This window comes from Melospiza melodia, chromosome 29, assembly GCF_035770615.1.
Source record: "Melospiza melodia melodia isolate bMelMel2 chromosome 29, bMelMel2.pri, whole genome shotgun sequence".
Lineage (NCBI taxonomy): Eukaryota > Metazoa > Chordata > Aves > Passeriformes > Passerellidae > Melospiza > Melospiza melodia.
This window is the reverse complement of record NC_086222.1, coordinates 7,367,151-7,390,415: the sequence shown is the minus strand read 5'-3', so window position 1 is coordinate 7,390,415 and position 23,265 is coordinate 7,367,151. Positions and strand designations below refer to the sequence as shown.

General features: G+C 49.0%; 1 protein-coding gene across 5 annotated transcripts in view; it reads left to right on the top strand.

Annotated features, from left to right (window-relative positions):
- Positions 1-23,265, top strand: part of ARHGAP32 (Rho GTPase activating protein 32) — a 247,282-nt gene that overhangs the window by 150,558 nt on the left and 73,459 nt on the right. For all 5 annotated transcript variants that reach the window (XM_063178517.1, XM_063178514.1, XM_063178516.1 and 2 more), the window contains 4 exons: positions 15,266-15,403; positions 18,768-18,860; positions 20,306-20,428; positions 22,461-22,538. In XM_063178517.1, coding sequence (XP_063034587.1) covers positions 15,266-15,403; positions 18,768-18,860; positions 20,306-20,428; positions 22,461-22,538 — 432 coding nt within the window. The remainder of the gene's footprint in view (positions 1-15,265; positions 15,404-18,767; positions 18,861-20,305; positions 20,429-22,460; positions 22,539-23,265) is intronic.

The window sequence follows — 23,265 nt, the reverse complement described above, 5'->3', positions numbered from 1 at the left end:
AAAAACCTAAAAAAATTAATCCAGTTTATTAGCTCTTAAGAAGAAGTGGGAATATATAGAGAGCTGTTTCAGAAAAGAGGAGAGATAGGATTCTTCTTTTGATTCCTTTCAACAAATTTAAACATGAAAACTAGGAAATGACAAAGGGAGGGAATTAAATCCTATTGGGAAGAGACAATGATGGGAGGGTTTGGTTTGGGTTTTTTTTTCAGCAATTCAGGTGGATTTTAATTTTTTTCCAAGTAAGATTGCACTGAACTTGCATTTCTAGAAGATAGATTTCAGGAGTTCTGTGAAAAGAGTGATATTAAAATAAAAGGGTGAAGTCCAGGAAGGTGGTGTGAGGACTGTACCTGTGGACCCTCTGAACCTGGGGGCAGGAATTGGGGATCCCTGTGGTTCCTGGAGGAGCCAGGGATGGCTGAGACCCCTGAGGAACCTGTGCTGTACCTGCTGCTGTGAAAGTCCTTGGACAGTGCTTGCAACCCTTGGGAGTTCCACAGGGATAAACAAAGAATTTACACGGTCTGAACCACATTTAAAAGGAGTTATTTTGTCTCTGGAGAATAAATCAGCACAATTCAGAGCCTGCAAAAGGGCTGGAATGGGCTAATCCAATCAACTTGTAAGGAAGGCTGGAAATGGCCTTTGGATGTTTTGGGGTTTGTTTGCGTGACATTACAGCAACTCCCTGTGTACTTACTTAAATATTACAACAGAAGAATGCCCACTCTCAGCTTTTGTTCTGAAAAATGAAATGTGAAATTTGTGGTGTTGTTCTGAAAAATGAAATGATGCACCTCAAGAATCATTTTTGGTGGCATTTGGAGCGGCAGGGGGAGAACAAGGACTGTCTGTGGAGATGTTCACATTCAGGGTTGGGGCTGGAACTTCCAGCCCTTCCCGAGGCTTTGGCTGCTCCTGTCCGTGCTCACAGGTGGATTGTTGGGACAGGAGTGACAGGCACTGCTCAGCAGGGATGTCAGGGCTGACACAATCCCAGGGATTAAACAAGGCTCACTGCTGTGATGGCAGCACCTTTCCTGCTCCTCCTTCCCAGGGATAATGGCAGCAAAGGAATCCTTTTTCTAAGGCTGTTCCCAGAGCAGGAATTCTCGTGCTCCAGGCAGGGTTTTCTCCTTTTTCCTGCTCCCATTTTCAGGCTGGCAGGAGCTGAGCCATTCCTGTGGCACGGGATGCCCAGTGCTGTGCCCTGCTCCTGCTCTCCCTTCCAGCAGGGGCTGTGTTTGCTCAGGTCCCTGGTGCCCAGAGGAGGACATTGCCCCAAACCTCAGCCCCTTGTCCCAGCTCTGCCCTGCAGGAGCTTTGAGCTGGGCACCTTCTGCTTGGAGAGCAGCATTTGCCAAGCTCTGAAGGCATCCCCACATTCCCTGTGCAGTGAGGAGAGTGCAGGGGCACAGGGGAGGCCAGGAAAGGCAGGCTCCGAGGAGGAGGAGCAGGCTCTAAGGAGGAAGAGCAGGCTCTATGGAGGAAGAGCAGGCTCCAGGGAGGAGGAGCAGGTTCTGAGGAGGAAGAGCAGGCTCTGTGGAGGAAGAGCAGGCTCCGAGGAGGAAGAGCAGGCTCTGAGGAGGAGGAGCAGGCTCTGTGGAGGAAGAGCAGGCTCTATGGAGGAAGAGCAGGCTCCGAGGAGGAGGAGCAGGCTCTGTGGAGGAAGAGCAGGCTCTGAGGAGGAGGAGCAGGCTCTGTGGAGGAAGAGCAGGCTCTGAGGAGGAGGAGCAGGCTCCGAGGAGGAAGAGCAGGCTCTATGGAGGAAGAGCAGGCTCTGAGGAGGAAGAGCAGGCTCTGAGGAGGAGGAGCAGGCTCTGAGGAGGAGGAGCAGGCTCCGAGGAGGAAGAGCAGGCTCTATGGAGGAAGAGCAGGCTCTGAGGAGGAAGAGCAGGCTCTGTGGAGGAAGAGCAGGCTCTGTGGAGGAAGAGCAGGCTCTGTGGAGGAAGAGCAGGCTCTATGGAGGAAGAGCAGGCTCTGAGGAGGAGGAGCAGGCTCTGTGGAGGAAGAGCAGGCTCCAAGGAGGAAGAGCAGGCTCTGTGGAGGAAGAGCAGGCTCCGAGGAGGAGGAGCAGGCTCCGAGGAGGAGGAGCAGGCTCTATGGAGGAAGAGCAGGCTCTGTGGAGGAAGAGCAGGCTCCGAGGAGGAGGAGCAGGCTGTATGGAGGAAGAGCAGGCTCTATGGAGGAAGAGCAGGCTCTGAGGAGGAGGAGCAGGCTCTGTGGAGGAAGAGCAGGCTCCAAGGAGGAAGAGCAGGCTCTGTGGAGGAAGAGCAGGCTCCGAGGAGGAGGAGCAGGCTCCGAGGAGGAGGAGCAGGCTCTATGGAGGAAGAGCAGGCTCTGTGGAGGAAGAGCAGGCTCCGAGGAGGAGGAGCAGGCTCTATGGAGGAAGAGCAGGCTCTGTGGAGGAAGAGCAGGCTCCGAGGAGGAGGAGCAGGCTCTATGGAGGAGGAGCAGGCTCTGAGGAGGAGGAGCAGGCTCCCAGGAGGAAGAGCAGGCTCTATGGAGGAAGAGCAGGCTGTATGGAGGAGGAGCAGGCTCCCAGGAGGAAGAGCAGGCTCTATGGAGGAAGAGCAGGCTCTGAGGAGGAGGAGCAGGCTCTGAGGAGGAGGAGCAGGCTCCCAGGAGGAAGAGCAGGCAGGACTCCCCTCCTGGGTGTTTTCTGGGGAGGAGAGAGTGCAAGATCTTCCCACAGGGAAGAGTCAGAGGAGCAACATCTCAAATGTGGTTTGCTGGTTCTGGCTGCCTGGGATAGTCCAGGCTGGAACCACAAATTGCTTGCAGGAGATTTTTGAGTCAAACATTCAAAATATGGCTGGGTTCTTTGTCGTTATTAATAGTTTCTGATTGAAACTCAAACACCTGGAGAACAGGAACTAAGTGCTACTTTGCTCCTGTGAAAAGATGTTTAAGCTGATGACTGAAGGACAGGTTCTAACTCACAGGTATTAATTCTTCTGTGTGCTTTATATACATACAGAAACACAGAGAGAGGAAAGCTTTCATGTATTTATTAAAGAGATATATCTGTGTGGAGCATCCAGGTAGATCCTACCCAGTGCAAAATCTGTTTTCAGAATGTGTGTTAGCCTCCTTCTCCATGTTTATGTAGAATTTTCTGCCTTGATTTAGGATTTTACTAAACAAACCAGAAGCAGTTACTGGATGCTTTTATTAAACAGCAAATTTTGCCATGATGCAGCCTCCTGTGTGTCCTCACCCCTTGGTCAGGGCCAGGCTGTGTGTGCTCACGGCTCAGAAAAGCTCCTCTGCTTTCAGATGCATTAAAATTCTGGTCATCATCATGACCTTTCCCCTGCCTTGTTTTTTGTTCTCCTTTTCTGCCTCTTGGCACCACTTGCCTGAAGGTGACCAGGGAAATGAGACTTCCCCTGACAGGTTGTGCACGAGTTTGGTGCCTCACGTGTACAGGTGTTTGGAGGTGGAATCATGGAATGTGTGAGTTGGAAAAGAACTTCAAGCCCATCCAGTTCCAGCCCCTGCCATGGGCAGGGACACCTTGCATTAAACCAGGTTGTTCCTCTGGGTAACAAGTCCTGGGTATTTTGTAAATCCACAAAACCCTTTCAAAATCTGCCCACAGGCCTTTCTGGCTTGCGTATTTCTACCCCATCCTTCCAGATGTTCACACATGTTGAAACCTCTGTCCTAAGCTTTTCTGGGGTGTTGAGGGCTGTTTCACATCAGACAAGCAAGCAGCAGAATTCCTGGTTTGCACCCTGCTAATCCATCACTGCAGTGCTGTGCTCCGGTGGATCTGAGGTCACACTCTGTGTGTGTGCCTCCTGCTCCCAGCAGCTGTAAATAAAAGCAAAGTGACAGTGGGAATGAGAATTAATCAAGAGTGCCTGAAGCTGGCAGGCAGCCTGCAGGGTGCTCTGGGCTGTGCTCAGACCTCAGGAGATCCCAAAGCCAAGGTGGAGGGGCTTGGAAACACCTGGCTCTGGTCCAGGCTTTGGGGAAGTAAACTGCCAGCTCTAGGGGTTGAATTACATCTGAACTGCTTAATTAACATCATTACTCTGGAGCTGGCATGCTAACATAAAGGATAAATTCATTTACTAATTGGGATAGTAGCTGTTAAGGACAAGGGCTTGACTGGCTGGTGCTCAGAGATTTCCTGCAGGACTGGGTAGGGCAGCACTCCCATCCAGCAGGATTAACCCTGGGCTCTGCTGTGTCCTGTTCTGAAAGCACATTCACCATCCCCTTTCCTCAGCCTGGGGTTTTGGCCTGTGATCCTTAATTCTCACACAGAGTCATGGAGTCCCTGAGGCTGGAAAAGCCCTCCCAGACCATCAAAGCCATCCTGTGGCTGATCCCCACCTCGTCACCAGCCCAGAGCACTGAGTGCCACATCCAGGGCTGCCTCAGACACTCCAGGAACCCCCCTGGGCAGCCCCTTCCAGCTTTTCCAGGGAGAAATTCCTCCTGGTGTCCAAGCTGAACCTCCCCTGGCACAGCCTGGGGCTGTTTCCCCCTGTCCTGTTTGGCATGTCACCATGGCAGTGCCAGTTTAGGAAAAAGAGATTTTTGTCCCTCCAGGAGCAGCCTGCACTGTCCCAGCTGCACCCAGGGGCTCTGGGCTTCCCTTCCCTGCTGCTGGGGCAGATTCTCTGCTCACATCCATCCACTGCTCACGAGACATGAAAATTACTGCCACCCTTCAGCTTTGGTCTTTAATTGCTCCATTCATGGCTCTCTTCAGATTTTTTTTTTTGCTCTATTTAATTATTTAAACGTGTATTGTGACAGAAATGGGGTCAGCTCTTTGTTTTCTTAACTCTGGATGCATGAGATGCAAAATCAGGGTTGTAGCTGTTGTGTGGATTTTGAATTGAATAATTCATTTATAATAAATTTCTGACATTGCAAAAATAAAAACTGTTGTGGAGCTGTTGCTGCTAAAGCACATTTTTTCAGCAGGTGCAAATGTAGGTGTACTTCAAGCTGTCCCCTCAGCATGCCAGGGACAGAGGCTTTTGTGCTCAAATTCCAGTGGAGAAATGCTCAGGAATTTATTTGAGGGGAGGTGTTGCTGGGGAAAGAGGGGATCTGGAAATTACCTCAAGACAAGAGGCTCCCAGGCCATCAGAGCTGCGTGAGGCTGAGCTGCTGGGCATTCTTGTCAGAGGGAATGGCAGTGACACACAACAACCTCAGGTGGTTTCCCTGGTGGAAAGCCCCAGCTGGAGGGGGGGGGCAGGCCCTGCTCTAGGGAGGGATGATGAGGGAGAGGGGAGATCCTTTGTCAGGATGAAGGGCAGGGTCACTGGAAGTGCTGTCCTGGGAGGGGTTTTGTGAGCAGCAGAGGCTCTCACAATCCCATGGCTGTTTGTTAATGTCGTGTCCTTTGCCTTCAGCCAGAAAAGCAGCCCAGAATTAGAGAGCAGACTGTGCTCTGGCACTGAGGGCCCTGCAGAAAGCCATGGGCACTGGCATGGACCTTGGCACGGCTCCTGACCCTCATGTGGTGCTCTGGAGACAAGGCTGGGCCTGGCCACAAATTGAAGGGGACACTGGGGCTGTTCTGATGAGACACCAACTCATCCCCACAACTGAGCAGTGCAGATGCTTTGCAGAGGAGCCCTTTGCCTGCAATTCACTTGTTTTACAACTTTTCCAAGAGCAAGGCTTGGTTCAAGTCCAGAATGGGAGGAGGACTGTGGGGATGTTCCTTCCTGCCTTGCTGTTTGTTCCTCATGGGGAGGTTTGCCATTGTCAGTATGTGTTTACCTGGGGAAGGTGACAGGGCTTGGGGACAAACCATCCAAAGCTGCTTCATCCACTGCCATGCTGTGCAAGGCTGCAGAGCTGCCCTGGTCACCAGGTGGTGCTGGGGCAGGAGGCTGAGGGAGCAGCAGCACACAGCCCAGGGGAGCAGCTGGGATGCTCAGCCTCAGGGTGGGTGGAGTTCACAGACCTGGGAACAGCATCTGCACTTCCAAATGACAGATTCACTGCACATCCAGTGGAGAGCAGGCAGGGCAGGAGAGGATGGTTTCAAAAAGGCTCTCTCAAGGCACAGAAACCACATCATAATAAACAGTATGTGTGTAAAGGCAGAATCATTGACTTATGGAGTCATTTAGGATGGAAAAAACCTCCAAAATCATGGAGTTTAACCTTTGCCACAGCTCTGCCAAGCCACCACCAATCCCTGTCCCCAAGTGCCACATCAACACAGTTGTTTTAGCTCTTCAGGGACTGTGACTCCACCCACCACTGCTCTGGGCAGCCTCTGCCAGGTCTTAACAACCTTTTCCATTAAAAAAAATCCAACTTAATGTCCAACCTAACCCTCCTTAGGGCAACTTGTCCTAAAAATACTTCAGTGATAAATCAGAGATGCAGCATTTTTGCTTTTTGTAGCAAATATTTACTGACACAGAGCCAGGTGACAAAATACAGAATCACAACAGTTTCTGAAGTTCTCTCCTACCAGTTACACTGAGTGCACATGGGTTATTAAACTGGTACTCTGAAGATAATTTGTAATTGAGCTGTCTGGGTAATAGGAGGGCTGAGAGTGCTGCTGTTGCACTCAGTAAATAGAGGGGCTTTGCCCGACCCTGTGTCACTTTACAAATAAGTTTTGTTTAGGGGAGTCAATCACAGAATTCTCAGGGGAAATCTGATTTGAGCTTGTTCCCTAAATTGTGGGGGCTTTCCCAGAGTTCCAGAGCAGGTTTGGGCCCCAGGTTTGTGAAATGCACGGAGCAGGTGTTGGTTGTCGCTCTGAATTGTGTCACTCTGAGGATGTGCCACAGGCTGGGGGATGGAGGCATCAGAAATAAACACAGAGTGTATTTGCCAAGACCTTAGAGCAGGTTTGACACCAAGGGCTCAGGTTTTGACAGATCAGGATTTTCTGTTTTCTAAATGGTGCGTTTTAAAGTCATCTGTGGGTTAAAAACTGTGCCTTTATTTCAAACGTTGTGGTTTAGGTTTTGAAAAGCTGCCATCAGGGATATTAGATATTGAAGATGTTCTGTCTTAAATATTTCATCTTCTGGGCCTTGGCACCACTTTTCACTCTTTCTTCATAAAACTGATGGCTGTAGCTGCCAGAAAAGCAGATGATTTTCCATTTTGACTCCAGCTTTGTTCACAAAACCTCCCCATAACTGCTTCTGTTTCTTGTGCTTTCAAAATAATGTTTCACCCTTCCTTGAGGCTTGATCAGCTGCATCTCCAACACAGGTTTTTTTTTCCCTGGGAATACTCCTGGTTTTTATCTCTAACCTTGCCCAGAGGCATTTCTTACCCTGTTAGTGATATTTTCCAAGCACTGGTAGTGTTGCTTCGTTCTGGGGTGTCAGGATGAATGGGGCTGGAAGGGAGCAGTGGCAGACACAGCAGGGTTTTGTTATTTCTGTGCTCCTCAGTGCCTGCTGTTGGTAAATGATATCATGGATGTCTGACCTGTGGCATAGCAGGCCTAACGGGGTCACGGGGGGTGTTCAAATAGTTTTTTGGGTTTGCACCTACAAAAAATCTGTTTTCTCGCTGGCAGTTTGTGTTTACGAGAGCATGGTTCTGTTCTCTGATCTCATATATATATATATATATACATACATACATACATACATACATGCTAACATATATACAAGCCAGCTGTTTGCTGCCATGGCCTGCTTGAGAAATGAAATTTAAGAAAATTGAGATCTCTGTCTGCCAAATCTGCTGTAGGTGACCTCAAGCAAGGAATTCAGGAAGTTTTGGAAATAGGAAAGCAAAGGAATGGCTTCCCAGAGGGCAGGGCTGGATGGGGTATTGGGAATTGGGAATTGTTCCCTGTGAGGGTGGGCAGGCCCTGGCACAGGGTGCCCACCCTGGATCCCTGGCAGTGCCCAAGGCCAGGCTGGACAGGGCTGGGAGCACCTGGGACAGGGGAAGGTGTCCCTGCCATGGCAGGGGTGGCACTGGATGGGCTTTAAGGTCCCTCCCAACCCAAGCCATCTTGGCATTCTGTAATTTTCTTTTGTTTTAACAACCTCACGCAAGTAATTTTAAAGGTTTTTTGTTTGTTTTGCTCCAAAGACAAGTGGTGGTTTGATGGAACCTCCCCCTGTGGTTGAGTGCAGAGCAGTTCGTGGCACGTTTGGGCTGTGGGGTGAGGAGGGAGTTGTGTTTAATGCCTGCAAGGTCCATACACTCATGTGTAGCTGTACATACACCCCCTCACTGCTCTGCTACACGGAGGATGGTGGAATTTCAGCTCCCTGAGCTCTGCTCTGTGGCTCTGAAGGGTTTTGTTTGTGGCTCCAAGCTCTCATGTCACGACTGTAATTTTCTGAAGTGCAGAAAAGCAGCCCCCCATGCTGTGCCCACCCTCCTCTCACCCCTGACCCACTGCTCCATGGTGGAATTTTGCTGAAGAGATGATGGATATGGAAGTGTTTAAATTACAGCATGGCAGGAGAGCAGGAATGTCACTCACATGTCGAGGGCTGTAAATCCTGGGTCCAGTTCAAGGTCTGTCAGGCTGCCATTCAGAAATGGGCTGGTTCTGGGAGGAAAATGGCTCTTGGGGTTTCAGGCACTCTGTCTGTGTTGGGTTGTCTTGCTGGGCTCTTACTCCTCTGTGCGTGTACAAAACCACTCATCCCCAAAGCCTGAGCCAGGCGTTTATCCACTCCTGGCAAAGCTGTTCCTCTGAGGGACACAGGAACCACTGGGCTCATGGCTGTGCCCCCTTCTCCCCCAGAGAACCACACACCCCTGAGAGTGATTCCCAAGCAGTGAGGACAGGCAGGGTGACACTGCTGTCCCTCAGACCCAGCCCTGTGTCCCCACGTGTGCTCTGGGGGCTCCTGTCTGTAACTGGAATCCAGCAGCACAAGGCAGTCTAATTTTTAGGGGAGAAAAGCTGCAGTGGTTTCCATTAAAATATATTTTTTTTTCCTAGTGACTGCAATTAATTGATAATAAACTGATAATTAATGCTGAGAGATTAATTTATGCTGTGGAATAACACTAATAAGGGTTCACCACCTAAATATACCAAATTTTCTCATCTGCCTTGTGCTCTGTCCATTTGTATTTTCCCTCCATCTTGTGCTTGTTCCTCCCTCGTGTCCATGAGCTGTGATTCCAGGTGGAGTGCTGAAGTTTTAGTGTTTCATTCAGAAATAAAGTGCTTTTATGTTGCCTCAGTGCAAACTCCCTTTAAGTTTTAAAGATTTATAATTTCCTTCAAGTTAGAATAACACACCAGAAGTCATGGAATCACTTTGGTAAACAAATGTAAGTGTAGATAAAGCGACCTAAGGCACCAGCTACAAACACTTCCTGGGTGAACTCCCTGGGATGGATTTTATCCATCCTGCTTTCTGTTTTGACTAAATCTCTAAACCATTTTCTGCTGTGACTTGAAACAGGAAAGGGCTGAAGGGTCAGGCTGGAATAACATACAGAGCCCGAGCCCAGACAGCTGTAAGAGTCACCCGTGGCAGAGTTAACCTGCCCTGCTGCATGCTGCTGCTTTTCCAGCCATTTAATCTCTGGTGTTTTCTTACTGAGGGGTCAAACTGAAGTGACTTTTGCCTTATACTTTCATCTCATTTTCTGCTCTTGCTCTCCATGTGGGCTGCAAGGTTCAGGAGAGCATCCATGTGTTCTCTCTGAGGAAATCAGCATTTGAACCAGAAGAGAAAGGTCTATCCCTGTCTTAAAATAAATAAATCCTAAGTGCTGTAGAGCAAACCCAGTCAGGCTGAGGGACAGGAAGGCTGTGTGTGCTGGAGCTCAGTGGCAGCCAGGCTGGCTTGGGGAGGGATTGATGGACAGGGTGGCATCCTGCCTGCTGGCATGGGGACAGATCCAGCTGCAAACAGGAGTTTTTCTTACACAGCAAGAAGATCTGTGAATCTTTAATACAAGATTCTAGTGTGTAAGCTTTGTGAATGGATGGCACCACAAATCCTGGCAGCAGCTGGAGCTCTCTGGCAGGCTGGGTGCCCTGGGTGTTGCTCAGGGCACAGCAGGAAGAGTTTTCTGCCAGATGCTGAGTGGGAAAAGTTAAACCCACATACAAATATTCCACTGTGGAACTGACCCGCACTTAGGGGAGCCCCAGTTAGAAAAGAACATGATTCTTGTACTGATAATTGAAGAGTTAAAAAAGAGCATGCATGATTCTTGTACTGATAATTGAAGAGTTAAAAAAGAGCATGCATGATTCTTGTACTGATAATTGAAGAGTTAAAAAAGAGCATGCATGATTCTTGTACTGATAATTGAAGAGTTTAAGGGATGATGGAGCAAAGTGGGCTTTGACTGGGGGAATGAAACTGCAGGGAATGGTTTAAAATTGCTTCCTGTCAGATTTGCAGTGGATAATGTCTGTCTGTTGGTCATGAAGCCATCGCTGAGCTGCAGGAATCAGGATGGGAGGAATGGCAGTGGGAGTGACACTGCTGCTTGAGTGCCACAGGATTGAGCTGAGCTTAAGGGAGTAGGAAACTTCTCCAGGCTGTGGCTGCTCATTGTCCTCCCCAGGCCATTTGTTCAGCAGAGCTGAAAATGTTCCCTGTGGAGCTGGGCCCTGGGTCCCTGTCCCTCCCCATCTCCTCCCGTGCCAAGGGAAGCCTGGAGCGTCTCTGATCTGTGATCTTGCAGTGCTGGTGCCGCTGAGGGAGGCTTCAGATCTCTGCCTCACTGGAAATTAAATCAGTTCAGTAGTCTCCAATCATTTCTTTAGCATGACATTTCTCCTTGCTTTGATAATCAGAAAAAGATCAGCAGCTCTGTGCAGAGGCTGAAATCTCAGCAGCATCTCATCCTACCCAGCAGAGCGAGGGAGAGCAGATCAGGGTGGGAAAAGAGTAGGGATGAGACCAGATTTTCCATTCTGAGAGAAATTCCAGGTTCTTCATGATGCTTTTCATTGTGAATGTTTCTGTAAAAAAGCAATATCAAAAAATACTTTGATTTTTTTTCAAGAGGAACTTGTTTTTAAGTCAATTTTTCCTTTTAAAGATCCTGAAACTATTTAATGGCATTATTGAAATCTTCACTTGATATTTAATTTTTTTATTTTAAAGAATTTTGTCACAGCCAGGTTTGTAGTTGAAGGTCTGAATCTGGGAAATCACTTTGTGCTTAACTTCACCTCTTGTGTCCCACTGAAGTGAATGGGATTTAGGCTTGTGCTTCTGTAAATCAGGACAATTAATAATTATGGAAATGAAAAGTAATTATTGAATTAGCAAATGGGAGACTGATCAAAAATTTATTTGAGCAACAGTTTATGGAAATCATTAAAAACATGAAGAAGACATTTTTGCCATATGGACGTTGAGTGCCTGAAGCCCCAGAAATGATGAGCTTTGATATGAAATACAGTTAACAACACAAGACCAATTTAACAGGCACTTAACTTGTGTATCTAATATTTAATTAGCTCTAAATTTTAAAAGAATCCTGTTGCCAAACCTTTCTGGTGCTTGAGAATTTGCAGGAAAGGGGAGCAAGGTGTACAGTTTTTATATTGATAAGTTATATTCTATGGTTTCCAGTTATATTGGAAACCTTTGTGGTACTTTGGATCTAGGATGAGGCTGCTGCTTTGGCTGTGGCTCTCTGGGAGTCTGGCTGGGAGAATCCAGCCTGTGCTTTCCTGTGCTGGAGATCTGAGGGGAAGCATTAAATACTGTCCAGTTCCTTCCTTGATTGCTGCAGTGATTCCTTCCTGTAAAGTTAACTTCATCCCCTGTAAATGTGGCTTAAAAATTCATCACTCTGGCTCCAAATCTGCAAAAAGCTTGGCTTAATACAATTTGAAGTGCAGCCTAAAGCATGGGAGCTTTTTGAAATAAGTTATGCCAGGCTTAAAGTTGTAGAATATTGGTAAATACTCCCCTTTAGGGTGTTGGAATAACATTCTGCTGGGTGGAAATGTGTTATTGCTCCTGAGGTGCTGCTCTGTGCCAGCACAGCCTGTGCATGGCTGTGAGTGAGACAGGAATGGACAGCCTGGGTGGAGGGGCAGCTGCTGAGCTCTTCTGGGACAAGTGACAGGACCTGAGGAACAGCTGGAGCTGTGCCAGGGGAGGTTTAAGTTGAATTTACAGAAAGGTTCTTCCCCAGAGGGTGCTGGTGTTGTTATCCTATTGTTGCTATCATATTTCTAGAGTCCCGGACCTTCTGAGTGGTTTTCTCACACACAGCTCTTCACAGCAGTGTTGCTCCTGCTTCTTCACCAGGGCTCCTCCAAAGCCCTGCCTGAGCAGCCAACCCACCCCCTTCTATCCCAGTTATCTTCATTGGCCACAGCTGCCGCCCAATTAAGGACATCACAGCTGCAGCCCATTTAGAGCAACTAGGACTGGGGCAAGGCCACTTGTACAATACATAGATTTTACTGGGACTCCTACTATATGCTGGCACTGCCCAGGCTGCCCAGGGATGGGCACAGCCCCGAGGCTGCCAGAGCTCCAGGAGGGTTGGACAGCGCTGCCAGGGATGGACAGGGTGGGGTTGTTGGGGGTCTGGGCAGGGACAGGTGTGGAATGATGATCCTGGTGGGTCCAACTCAGGATGTTCCATGATTCCATGAAGTAGACTGTGATCCTTTTGCACAAGAGCCTGATGTCCACGATCCTGGGCTGAGTGACCTGGGAATGGGGATGAAGTTCTGGCCTCCAGGCACCCACAGCATCCATCTCCTGGAGCCTGGGCTGCTGGCAGGGACAGCTCAGAGATGGCTCAGGGATGGGATGGCTCAGGGATGGTTCAGGGATGGTTCAGGGGCGGGAGAGCTCAGGGATGGGAGAGCTCAGGGACAGCTCAGGGATGAGAATGCTCAGGGATGGGACAGCTCAGGAATGGCTCAGGGGTGGCTCAGGGATGGGAGAGCTCAGGGAGAGCTCAGGGCTGGCTCAGGGCTGGCTCAGGGGTGGCTCTGGGATGGGAGAGCTCAGGAATGGCTCAGGGAGAGCTCAGGGCTGGCTCATGAATGGGAGAGCTCAGGAATGGCTCAGGGAGAGCTCAGGGGTGGCTCAGGGATGGGAGAGCTCAGGAATGGCTCAGGGCTGGCTCAGGGGTGGCTCCGGGATGGGAGAGCTCAGGAATGGCTCAGGGCTGGCTCAGGGGTGGCTCAGGGATGGGAGAGCTCAGGAATGGCTCAGGGAGAGCTCAGGGGTGGCTCAGGGATGGGAGAGCTCAGGAGAGCTCTGCTGGTTGCTTAGCAGCTGCGAGCTGCAGTTTGGAGGTGCAGGAGCCCAGATCCCGGTTCCTGCCCGCGCTCCGGCTCTGCTGCCTGCCCTGCTCCAGGAGCCTCCCGTGGGGCCACAGACACTGCTGCTGTGGGGTAAGCTGTCCCTGCTCATCCATCAGCCTCTCCTGCTGCTGTCAGCCCTGTGGCCGGGGTGCTGTGGGATCCTGCACACCCTGGCACAGCAGGGCTGACCCAGCTCTGCCTCCCGGCTGCTTTTAACTCTTCCTGCCCTCATTCGTGGCAACCAGGCTGCAAAGCTCCAGGGCAGCCTTTGGAATGAAATAGAATGGAATCAGTGACAGGTTCAGGAACGTTTGACAGATCATTTTGTTGTTTGGGAATGAAATGCCCGGTGTGTGGCAGAGGCAGATCCAGGATCACAGGGATTTCTCAGGCTGCTGTTCCCTACGTTGGTGACTGAACCTTGAAGGTCACACTGGCAGCTCAGTGAGAGAGCAAGAATCCCTTAATTGCAAAAGATGGAGAATGGGGAAGGCTGACAGCTCCCTGAACAGAATTAGCCTTGCACTCCTGGTTTTGTTTTTCTCCTATAGACAGAAGTGAAATGACATAATGTGGAAATCCCAAATAATTTATCCTGTAGGTGCCTCTTTATAGGATTGTGAAATATGGTGATTTCTCATGAACTGAAAGCAGTGTTTATGGACACAGTCACAGTGTGGAATTGTCTTAAATCATTAGGACAGGATGTAGCTGTGTTGGAGGGTTTATATCTGCAGTTGCCTCACAGGCTTTGGATATTAATGTAAAACTGATGCCTAGAACTTTGCTGATAAAGAAATCAGCGTAGGGGAATTATGACTGGGAATTCAGAGTAGGCCATGCCTTCTGTATCCCAGGCACAGCAGGTCAGCATCTACAGCTCTGTCCCCTTTGTGTTACCCCATGCATCCCCTGCTTTCTGCTCCACTTTCAGGCATCCCTGTGTCACTTCCAGTCCCTGCACTGCCTCTGAGTGCCCGTGGAACCCGGAGCAATCCCATCCCTTCATTCCTTCCACATCCCTGGCAGTGTCCAAGGCCAGCCTGGACAGGGCTTGGAGCAAACTGGGACAGGGGAAGGTGTCTGTGCCCATGGCAGGGGTGGCACTGGATGGGCTTTGAGTTCCCTTCTATCCCAAACCACTCTGGGATTCTGTGATTAATGACTCTTCATAAAGTGCTTTGACCTGTAAACTGCTGCATTATTACAACATTTTTTATTGACCATAATAGGCCGTGGAGCATTTAAAAGTCATCATTAGATATTAAAAGCTTCACAAAGCAAACTGTTCTGTGCTGCCACAGTCCCTTCCTTGTCCCCTGGAGCAGTCTCTATCTTGTCTATATTTTAATTGGGGAAATGCTGTGCACTCAGGAATAAATCTGCAGCTAGAATTGTTCATCATGGATTGTTTTCTTAATTTAGCTGAAGGTTTGCCTGGGGCACCTGGCAGAAATTTTGCAAGCTTCAATCCTGCCTTCAGATCTCTGGATTTATATGATTCTATCTGCTTGGAATCTAATTTCATGCTGTTTATACAACCACTTGGTGATTTACATTTGTGCAAGGACACGTTGTGTAGGAAAATGCTACAAAATCCTTGTAAAACAGGTGGAAGTTAAAGCTCTGGATGGGTCTCATGCTGCTGGGCCACATCCAAACCCATGGTTAAATAATTAAAAACAGGACCACTAAAAGCTGGTTTGAGCATGAGTGGCTGCTGCAAATTAAACCATGAAAATGTTACCTGCAAATTAAACCATGAAAATGTTACCTGCAAATTAGAACATGAGAATGTTACCTGCAAATTAAAGCAGGAAAATGTTACCTGCAAATTAAACCATGAAAATGTTACCTGCGAATTAAACCATGAGAATGTTACCTGCAAATTAGACCATGAGCATATTGCTAGGGCACTTTGATCGCTTTCAGATGTTTCAAGGAGAAAGTGCTGTTTGTGCTCAGATTTCCCTCTCCCGCCCCTCTGTGATGGTGTGGCTGTGTTTGTGTGTGCAGGGCAGGAGCTGGATTGTGAAGAGGAGCTATGAGGATTTCCGTGTGCTGGACAAACACCTCCACCTGTGCATCTACGACCGCCGCTTCTCGCAGCTGGCAGAGCTGCCCCGCTCCGATGCCCTGAAGGACAGCCCCGAGGTAAGGGGCACCCAGGGCACCCCCAGCCGTGGGGCTCGGGCAAGGAGTGACCTCTGGGGGAGCTTTGTTGGGTACCAGGGACAATTCCATCATGGAAGGGGCTGTCAGGCATTGGAGGGGCTGCCCAGGGCAGTGGTGGAGTCAGTGTCCCTTGACGTGTTCAAAAGTGTCTGGATGTGGCACGTGGGGACATGGTGTAGTTGGTGGACTTAGAGGTCTTTTCCAGCCTCAGCAATTCCATGTATTTCTGGTACACAGAGTATTCTCACAGAGTATTATTGGAATAAGACCCCAATATTACCAGTTAGATTGTGCCTGGGCCCGTCTGACCCTTGCTGCTGGGCCAAAGGCAGCAACTGTGGTGTTTCACCTCAGAGACACCTTTGGCTGGCTGGATGCTGCAGCTGGGCACTGAAACAAACCCAGGCTTGTAGAAACTCAGTTTACCTCAGGTGGAAGGGCTTCAGGCGAGGGTGAAGAGGAAAAGGAGACGGATTCTGTTGGAGGGTTTGATCCAGAGTTTATTCCATGGTCACAGACCACACGATGGCCTTGCTGGAATGTTAAAACTGACTGACAGCCCAGCAGGGGGTGAGGGGGAAGAGAGGTATTGCCACACCTGGGAAGGGACTGGGAAGTCTAAAACAGGAAATTGCAACACACTGCAACATCATATTGTGTGTGTATTCTAGTATTATATTCTAATACTAGAATATATAATTACAATATTACTATTACTAGATTACTAGATTACTATTACTAGATTACTATTACTATATTACCATAATTACTAGTAATATGTAATACTAGTAATTATAGTAATATACTAGTAATCAGTATACTTATTTCTAGTAGAGAGTAGTTTTGATGCAGCCTGGGCTACATTTGAAAATTGACTACCACGAATAAAGTCAAATGCTTTCCACCCCTAATTTCAGTGATCTAAAGGGAAATGTCCTGCAAGTTCAGACAAATTAATGAAGCTCCTGAATCTGGAATGGTAATTGAGTGTCAGGAAAGCTGCTGTCCTGTGTTCCCTTAGATGTGAATTTGGTTTTGTCTTTGGAGACTTTGTCAGTGACGTGGGTATTTTCTGGCTTAGTGTTAACAACTCAGCACTCCCAGGGAATCGTGCTGTCCGAGGCTGCTGCACTGCAAGAAGAATCCCATTTGGAGTGCTAGGCTTCCATTTTAAACTGAGTATTCCTGGAGTGTTTTTTAAGAGCAGTTGCATTAGTGTGTTATTTAAATGGTCTTTAAAAAGCTCTTTTTCCTCAATGAGGTTTTTTTTTTTCTCAAAGAGATACTTCTCATTTCTTGGCTTGCTGTCTTCACCCAGAGTATGATGAGATGAAATTACCTCAGCTTCTCACTGCTGATAATTGAAAGATTTATTCATGTCCAGAAAAATCTCTTGGAAAGCAGCAGGTGAATCATGGCTGCATTGTTTTGGAGGATGTGGACACTGAAATTAGTACCTCCTGGATTTTATAGGGTGTTTGCCATGGAATTTAAGGAACTGACCATGCAGCCCCATCACTCAGCAGAGAGACTGATTTAACACTTGCTTTGGTTTCACACAGGGTATTTCTGAGGAGGATTTAAAGTTTAAATTCAGCAGAAGCAGCAATATTCAGGACAATGAATTCCTGGTTTACTTTTAATTATATTTTAGGCATTCCTGTCTCTTGCATCCTTACTTGTACCACCAATTTAACTGGACTTTAGAGCAAGAGCCTGAAAATCTGCATTCTGTCTGCAAGCACAGAGGATGTGAAGATGCTGAACAGCTCTGCTGCTCTGCAGCTGTGGGGTGTCTCATCATATATCTTTTATTTTGAATTGGCCATGTTGGAACAGATGTTTGAGGAGAACAATGTTTTAAACAGTCCTACAGATTCTGGGCTACAATGCTGCTTTATACCACTGTCACTGGGAGACTCTGGAAGGACCTCAGTGGCTTCTCTGTAATAAAAACCAGTTTACTGTTACAGAAGGGACGTGGCAAAGTGTATTTTTAAACCCCTCCTCTACTGCTTGAAATGTTACCCTTTGGCCAGGGGGTCACTCTGAGGTGCTGCATTCTTTGGGCTCTGCAGGCCTGTGGAAGTGGCACTCGGGGTGTTCACTGGTGGCACTCAGGGGGTGTTCATTGGGTGACACTCAGGGGTGTTCCTGGTGGCACTCAGAGATATGACACTCAGAGATGTTCACTGGTGGCACTCAGGGGTGTTCACTGGTGACACTCAGGGATGTTCACTGGTGGCACTCAGAGATGTTCACTGGTGGCACTCAGGGATGTTCACTGGTGACACTCAGGGGTGTTCACTGGTGACATTCAGGGATGTTCACTGGTGGCACTCAGGGATGTTCACTGGTGACACTCAGGGATGTTCACTGATGACACTCAGGGTGTTCTGGTGGCACTCAGGGGTGTTCATTGGGTGACACTCAGGGATGTTCACTGGTGGCACTCAGGGTTGTTCACTGATGACACTCAGGGGTGTTCACTGGTGGCACTCAGGGATGTTCACTGGTGGCACTCAGGGGTGTTCACTGGTGACACTCAGGGATGTTCACTGGTGACACTCAGGGTTGTTCACTGGTGGCACTCAGGGATGTTCACTGGTGGCACTCAGGGGTGTTCACTGGTGGCACTCAGGGATGTTCACTGGTGACACTCAGGGTTGTTCACTGGTGACACTCAGGGATGTTCACTGGTGGCACTCAGGGGTGTTCACTGGTGACATTCAGGGATGTTCACTGATGACACTCGGGTGTTCTGGTGGCACTCAGGGGTGTTCATTGGGTGACACTCAGGGTTGTTCACTGGTGGCACTCAGGGATGTTCACTGGTGGCACTCAGGGGTGTTCACTGGTGGCACTCAGGGATGTTCACTGGTGGCACTCAGGGATGTTCACTGGTGACATTCAGGGGTGGCACTCAGGGGTGTTCACTGGTGACATTCAGGGATGTTCACTGGGTGATTCTCAGGTGGGTTTGGTGGCCCTATGATACGAGTTGTTTGTGTGTGTGTCCACGATGAGGGCAAAGCTTTAAATTTCAGGCATCTTGACAAGGGAAGTTCTGAAAATCTGTGTGAATGTTACAAAATGATAATAATATTATTACTTTCCCAGAGAGCTGCTTCTTTATCCTGTCTTTGGTGTAACCATTATAACCCTGTGTGTAGCTTGCTGTCCTTGGAACGACAGAAATACATTTATGTGCAGAAGGGAGCGTGTCTGTGTAACTCTTACCTGTGGCTGTGGGGGATTTCTGGTCCTGTCTAAGCCTGCAGAAGGCTCTCCAAAGGCAGGTGCACTAACAGAACCCCTGTGTGTGTGTGTTTTTGTGTCCCAGCTGGTCACCCAGATGCTGATGGCTTACCTGGCTCGGCTCTCCAACATCGCAGGCAACAAGATCAACTGTGGCCCTGCCCTCACATGGATGGAGGTACAGCACAAACCCGGGGTGTTCCTCGTTTCCTGACCTTGGAAACACAGCAGGCACACATCTGCTCTTTCCAGACCTGCTGAAATTCTATCCTGGAAGTTTTTTATTCCCCTATTGCCAGCACATAGAAGGTGTGGGACACACAGAATCAGAACCACTATTAAGAGTATAGAGTTTTTTCCCTTGTAACCTGGGTTTTGTCTCTCAGAAACGGATTGTCCTGCTGATATGCACAAACAGAGGGGGTGGCAGTCCCAGGGCTGCCTGGAATGCTGGGCTCAGGGCTGGATCTCCCAGTGATGGGTTGCAGAAGGCTCATTTGTTTCAAAGCTCACTTATTCCTGCTCTCCTTTTTACCAAGGCGAGGCTCAACTGTGGCACATTTCTAAAACTCAGCTGTCTCCGTTATGGTGTTTGCCTGCTCTCTTGGTTTTCTAAATCATTTTTCCCTCTGGCAGCTCCAAACCCAGTAAATACTCCATGCTCCTGTTGGCTCCCCTGCAGACAGAGGCAGCCTTGTGCCTGCAGTGGCACAGTTTGTGTGTTGTGACTGCAGCTGCAGCTCTGCTTTCAGCTTTCATGGTCTTGTGGTCTTTAAACAATAGCCCTTGGTGGGGATGAGGGCAGGGCAGGCTGGGGAGTGTCCAGCTGTCCCTGCTCAGGCTGCCTGCAGACGTGTGGCTTTCCATTGCTGCACACCAGGAATAGAAACAGCTATTAATAGACTTGCAGCTCCTTTTTCAATGGATCTGATAAGGATTGAGTGTGTTTTCCTGCAATTTTCCCCACTGATATCCTTCTCACCCTGAAATCCTTTAGGATGAGAAAAATCTTGGAAAGCAGCAAAGGGAGGGAGGAAGCTGTAGGGAGAAATAAGATGTAGCATTCAGAGCAACACAGTAGGCCTGGAGATCACAGCAAACCCAGTGCAGAGTAACCTTTGTGACTCACTGAGAAGCCTACATAATTTTACCAGAAATCTGGGAGTTTTGGAAGTATGCTGATGATTGCAAGGGAGGGTGCATGTTTTCTTTAAAAAAATAAATAAAAGGGTGGGAGAAAATGGAAAGCAACGCTAATTTTTGGATTGACAGCATTTTCTCCTTGCCTCAGTACCTTGAGCATTAATTCCACCTCGTAGAGGATTTTTGTAGCACGTCTGTATTGCCATGGAGAACCAGCATGCTTTGGTGTGAAAGGGAGCTGCAGCCCCTCCCTGTGTGTTTCTGTTTGCACACAGAGCTGCAGCCAGCCAGTGTTTCTCTCCTCTGGGTGGGCACACCCGGCCCTTGGAGCCCCAGGGAGCTGCTCTGGCTGTGCTGTGCCCTCTCCCCTGGGGCCCAGGGCTGGGCTGTCTCTCTCAATCAGCTTGAAGCCTTTGCACCACTGAAATGCTTCCTCACTTGTCCTCAGCTGCCTCACAGTCCCTGTGCTCTTTGTTTCAGATTGATAACAAGGGGAATCACCTGCTGGTCCATGAGGAATCATCCATTAATGTCCCTGCTATTGCTGCTGCCCATGTCATTAAGAGATACATTGCTCAAGCAGCAGATGAACTGTCCTTTGAGGTAAATAAAGCACTTGCTTTCTTTGTTGTCAACTCCAGATCAGTGTAATCTGTTTGTCTGTGTGCTCATCAGGAATATGTCCAGACACTTCCACAATGTTTTGTGAGGTGAAGCTTGGAAGATTGAGTTAAATATTCGATCTGCAACCACTTGGATATGGGCAGATGTTCAGTCATCTTTAAAATACAGCTTTACTTCTGATTAACCATCTCCTGCCAGCTCCTCTGGGCTGTCCCTGAGTAGAGCCCACATGTTTTCTGTTCAGGATCATTGTCCCTGTGTGGGTGGACTCAAGTTTCATTTCTCCTTGCCCAGGTTGCACACACCCTCTGAGCAAGTCCCTGTCCATAGCCATTTTTAAGAGCTTCTGCCCCCATGAGAAGTAAAGAACCAGACTGGCAAAGGATTGCTGCCTGAAGGGCAGGTGATGAGCTAAAACTAAAACTGGCCTGACAATCCAGCACAGGAGCTGCTGTGGAGTGAACCCCTGAATCTCAGCATGGTTTGACTTGAGAGGGACCCTAAACCCTGTCCCATTCCACCCCTTGCCATGGGCAGGGACACCTTCCAGTAGCCCAGGTTGCTCCACATCCCGTCCAAGATCTCCAGATCAGACCCTGGAAGCTTTTGGTTGGTCTGTTTCACCCAAAAAGCAATGGTTGCCCTGTGCAATGGTGCTGTTTCTACAAAATGTGTGAAGGAAAGCAGTGCCCTGAGGAGCTCTGTGATCACATCCTTGGTGTGCAGCACAGGAAGGAAAAATAACAGTGATAGTCTGGTGCTGCCAGGGCTTTGTTCATGTTCAAATCAAGGCAAGGGTTAGTGTACCCCAAAGAACTGTGTGGGCATGGCAGCTCTGAGCTGGGCTCCGAGCAGCACAGGAGCCAGGCTGTGTGTCAGCTTATGGGAGCACTGAAATGACGCTCCCTGCTTGTAAACCTTGTAAATCTTGCTCTGCAGAAGGGAAACTGAGGCACATGTAGTTTCCAAGGGTGTGCAGTGAGACACCACAGCAGAACTGGCACAGAACAGGGTCAGGAGTTGGGGTTTATGATGCTGAGTCCTGTTCCCTAACCCAGATTATCTCTGTGTTTATTATTCTAAATTTCTAGTAGGCAGTTGCACAAGCAGCTGTCTGGGGTTTGCTCCCCAGTTCTGAGAAACATCCTCAGTGTCTCTGCTCCTGTGGTGGCAGCAGTTTCCTTCATGGACACTTGCTTTGCTTGTGATTCACTGTTCCCTGCAGAAAATAATCTCCCCACATCTCAGTCATCCCTGTCTGCAAACTGGGGATGTGTTGCCTTTTCTGTGAAACACTTTGAGATCCATCAGTGTAAAATATCTGGTGAAAGTTGGGCATTACTGGCATGAATTTTTGCCCACCTACCTGGAATACCTGTAGAATTTATTTAGGTTCTTCCTTTCTCATTTTCTGTAATAGAGGCCACACAGAGTTTGATTCAAACCAAGCCAAATTTAGTATTGATGATACTGATTTCCTTTTGAGCTACTGCAGTACTACATTTTTATGGGAATGAGCAAAGCCTCAGAAGGCCTGTCTGGTGTCCTTGGCCATTTTCCCTCCTGTTGCTGTAGCACCACTTCTCCTGTGTTTAATTCCTAGCCCTGGGCAGCTCACCTGGGGCAGTTTGGGAGCTGCCAAGGCAGCTCTTCACTCTGCTGTGAGAGGGAGCAAGGGGACACATCCAGTGCCTATAGACTCGTGGGTAAGGCAGTAAAACTCAGTTCAGCCACTGGAGCAGATACTCCCAAGTGCTCCACACCATTTCTGCAGTTTAACCAGAAGCCTCTGTAGCCCTTCCCAGGAGGCTGCTGCTCTTCAGGCCCTTTCCCTAGGAGCAGCTGTACCCTGTGTGCTGGCAGTGCAGGAACTCTGCCACCCCACAGCTCTGCTCTGCACAGGCAGATGTGCAGCTGCTCCAGAGCTGTGCAGGGTTTGCAGTGCTCAGACTGTGGTTATGGGAGCTGTGCTCTCCTCCTGGCTGTGTCTGATGCTGTCAACCTTTTGCAGGTGGGGGACATCGTGTCTGTCATCGACATGCCACCCAAGGAGCTGACCTCGTGGTGGAGAGGGAAGCACGGGTTCCAGGTAGGCAGCAGCCCAGCCATGGCAGTGGGGCTGGAGCAGAAGCAGGAGGAGCCTCAGTGCTGTGTTCCTGGAGCTCAGGGTGGCCCAGGGCACAAGCAGGGTGTCCCTGCCTTGGTGTCAGGGGGCTCCCCTTCTCTCTGTCCACTGGAAGTTTCCTCCCTCCCTCACCCCAGGAAGGAGGGCTGGCCACGGCCTGTGATGGACAGCTGGCCTGATGGCACTGGAAGCTTGTGCTGCACCCCCTCCAAGGCAGCTGACACTGTTACTCACATCATCCCCTTCCTTCCAGTAGCTGAAACCAGCTCAGGCAGAACAGAGAGGATTTGGAGAATTCCAGCTGAGGAAACAGTGCTGCAGACTTAGACAAGCCACCCACCCATGCCTGTGTTCAGTGTGTGCTGTCAGGGGTGCTGGTCCCTGTAAACATCACAGCACAGAGGTGGAGGCTGAGCATGTCTGGGGATTGGGTACCAAACCTTGTGTGTTGAAATGGCACTGTCCTTCCAAAGAGTTTTTAACCCTTTGGATTTTGCCACTAGGAAATGTAAAAGCTTTAAAAGTCTCTTTTAACCAAGCAAACCCCAGAGCCACTGGGGGCTGACTTGTGCTGTCTCACATTTCAGTGCTTTCAGCACAGGGATTTCCATCTGCAGCTGCTGCCTGTGAGTGGGTGGGATGAGGAGTCTGCTCTGCAGAGGCTCAGGATTGGCCAGACACTTCTGTAATT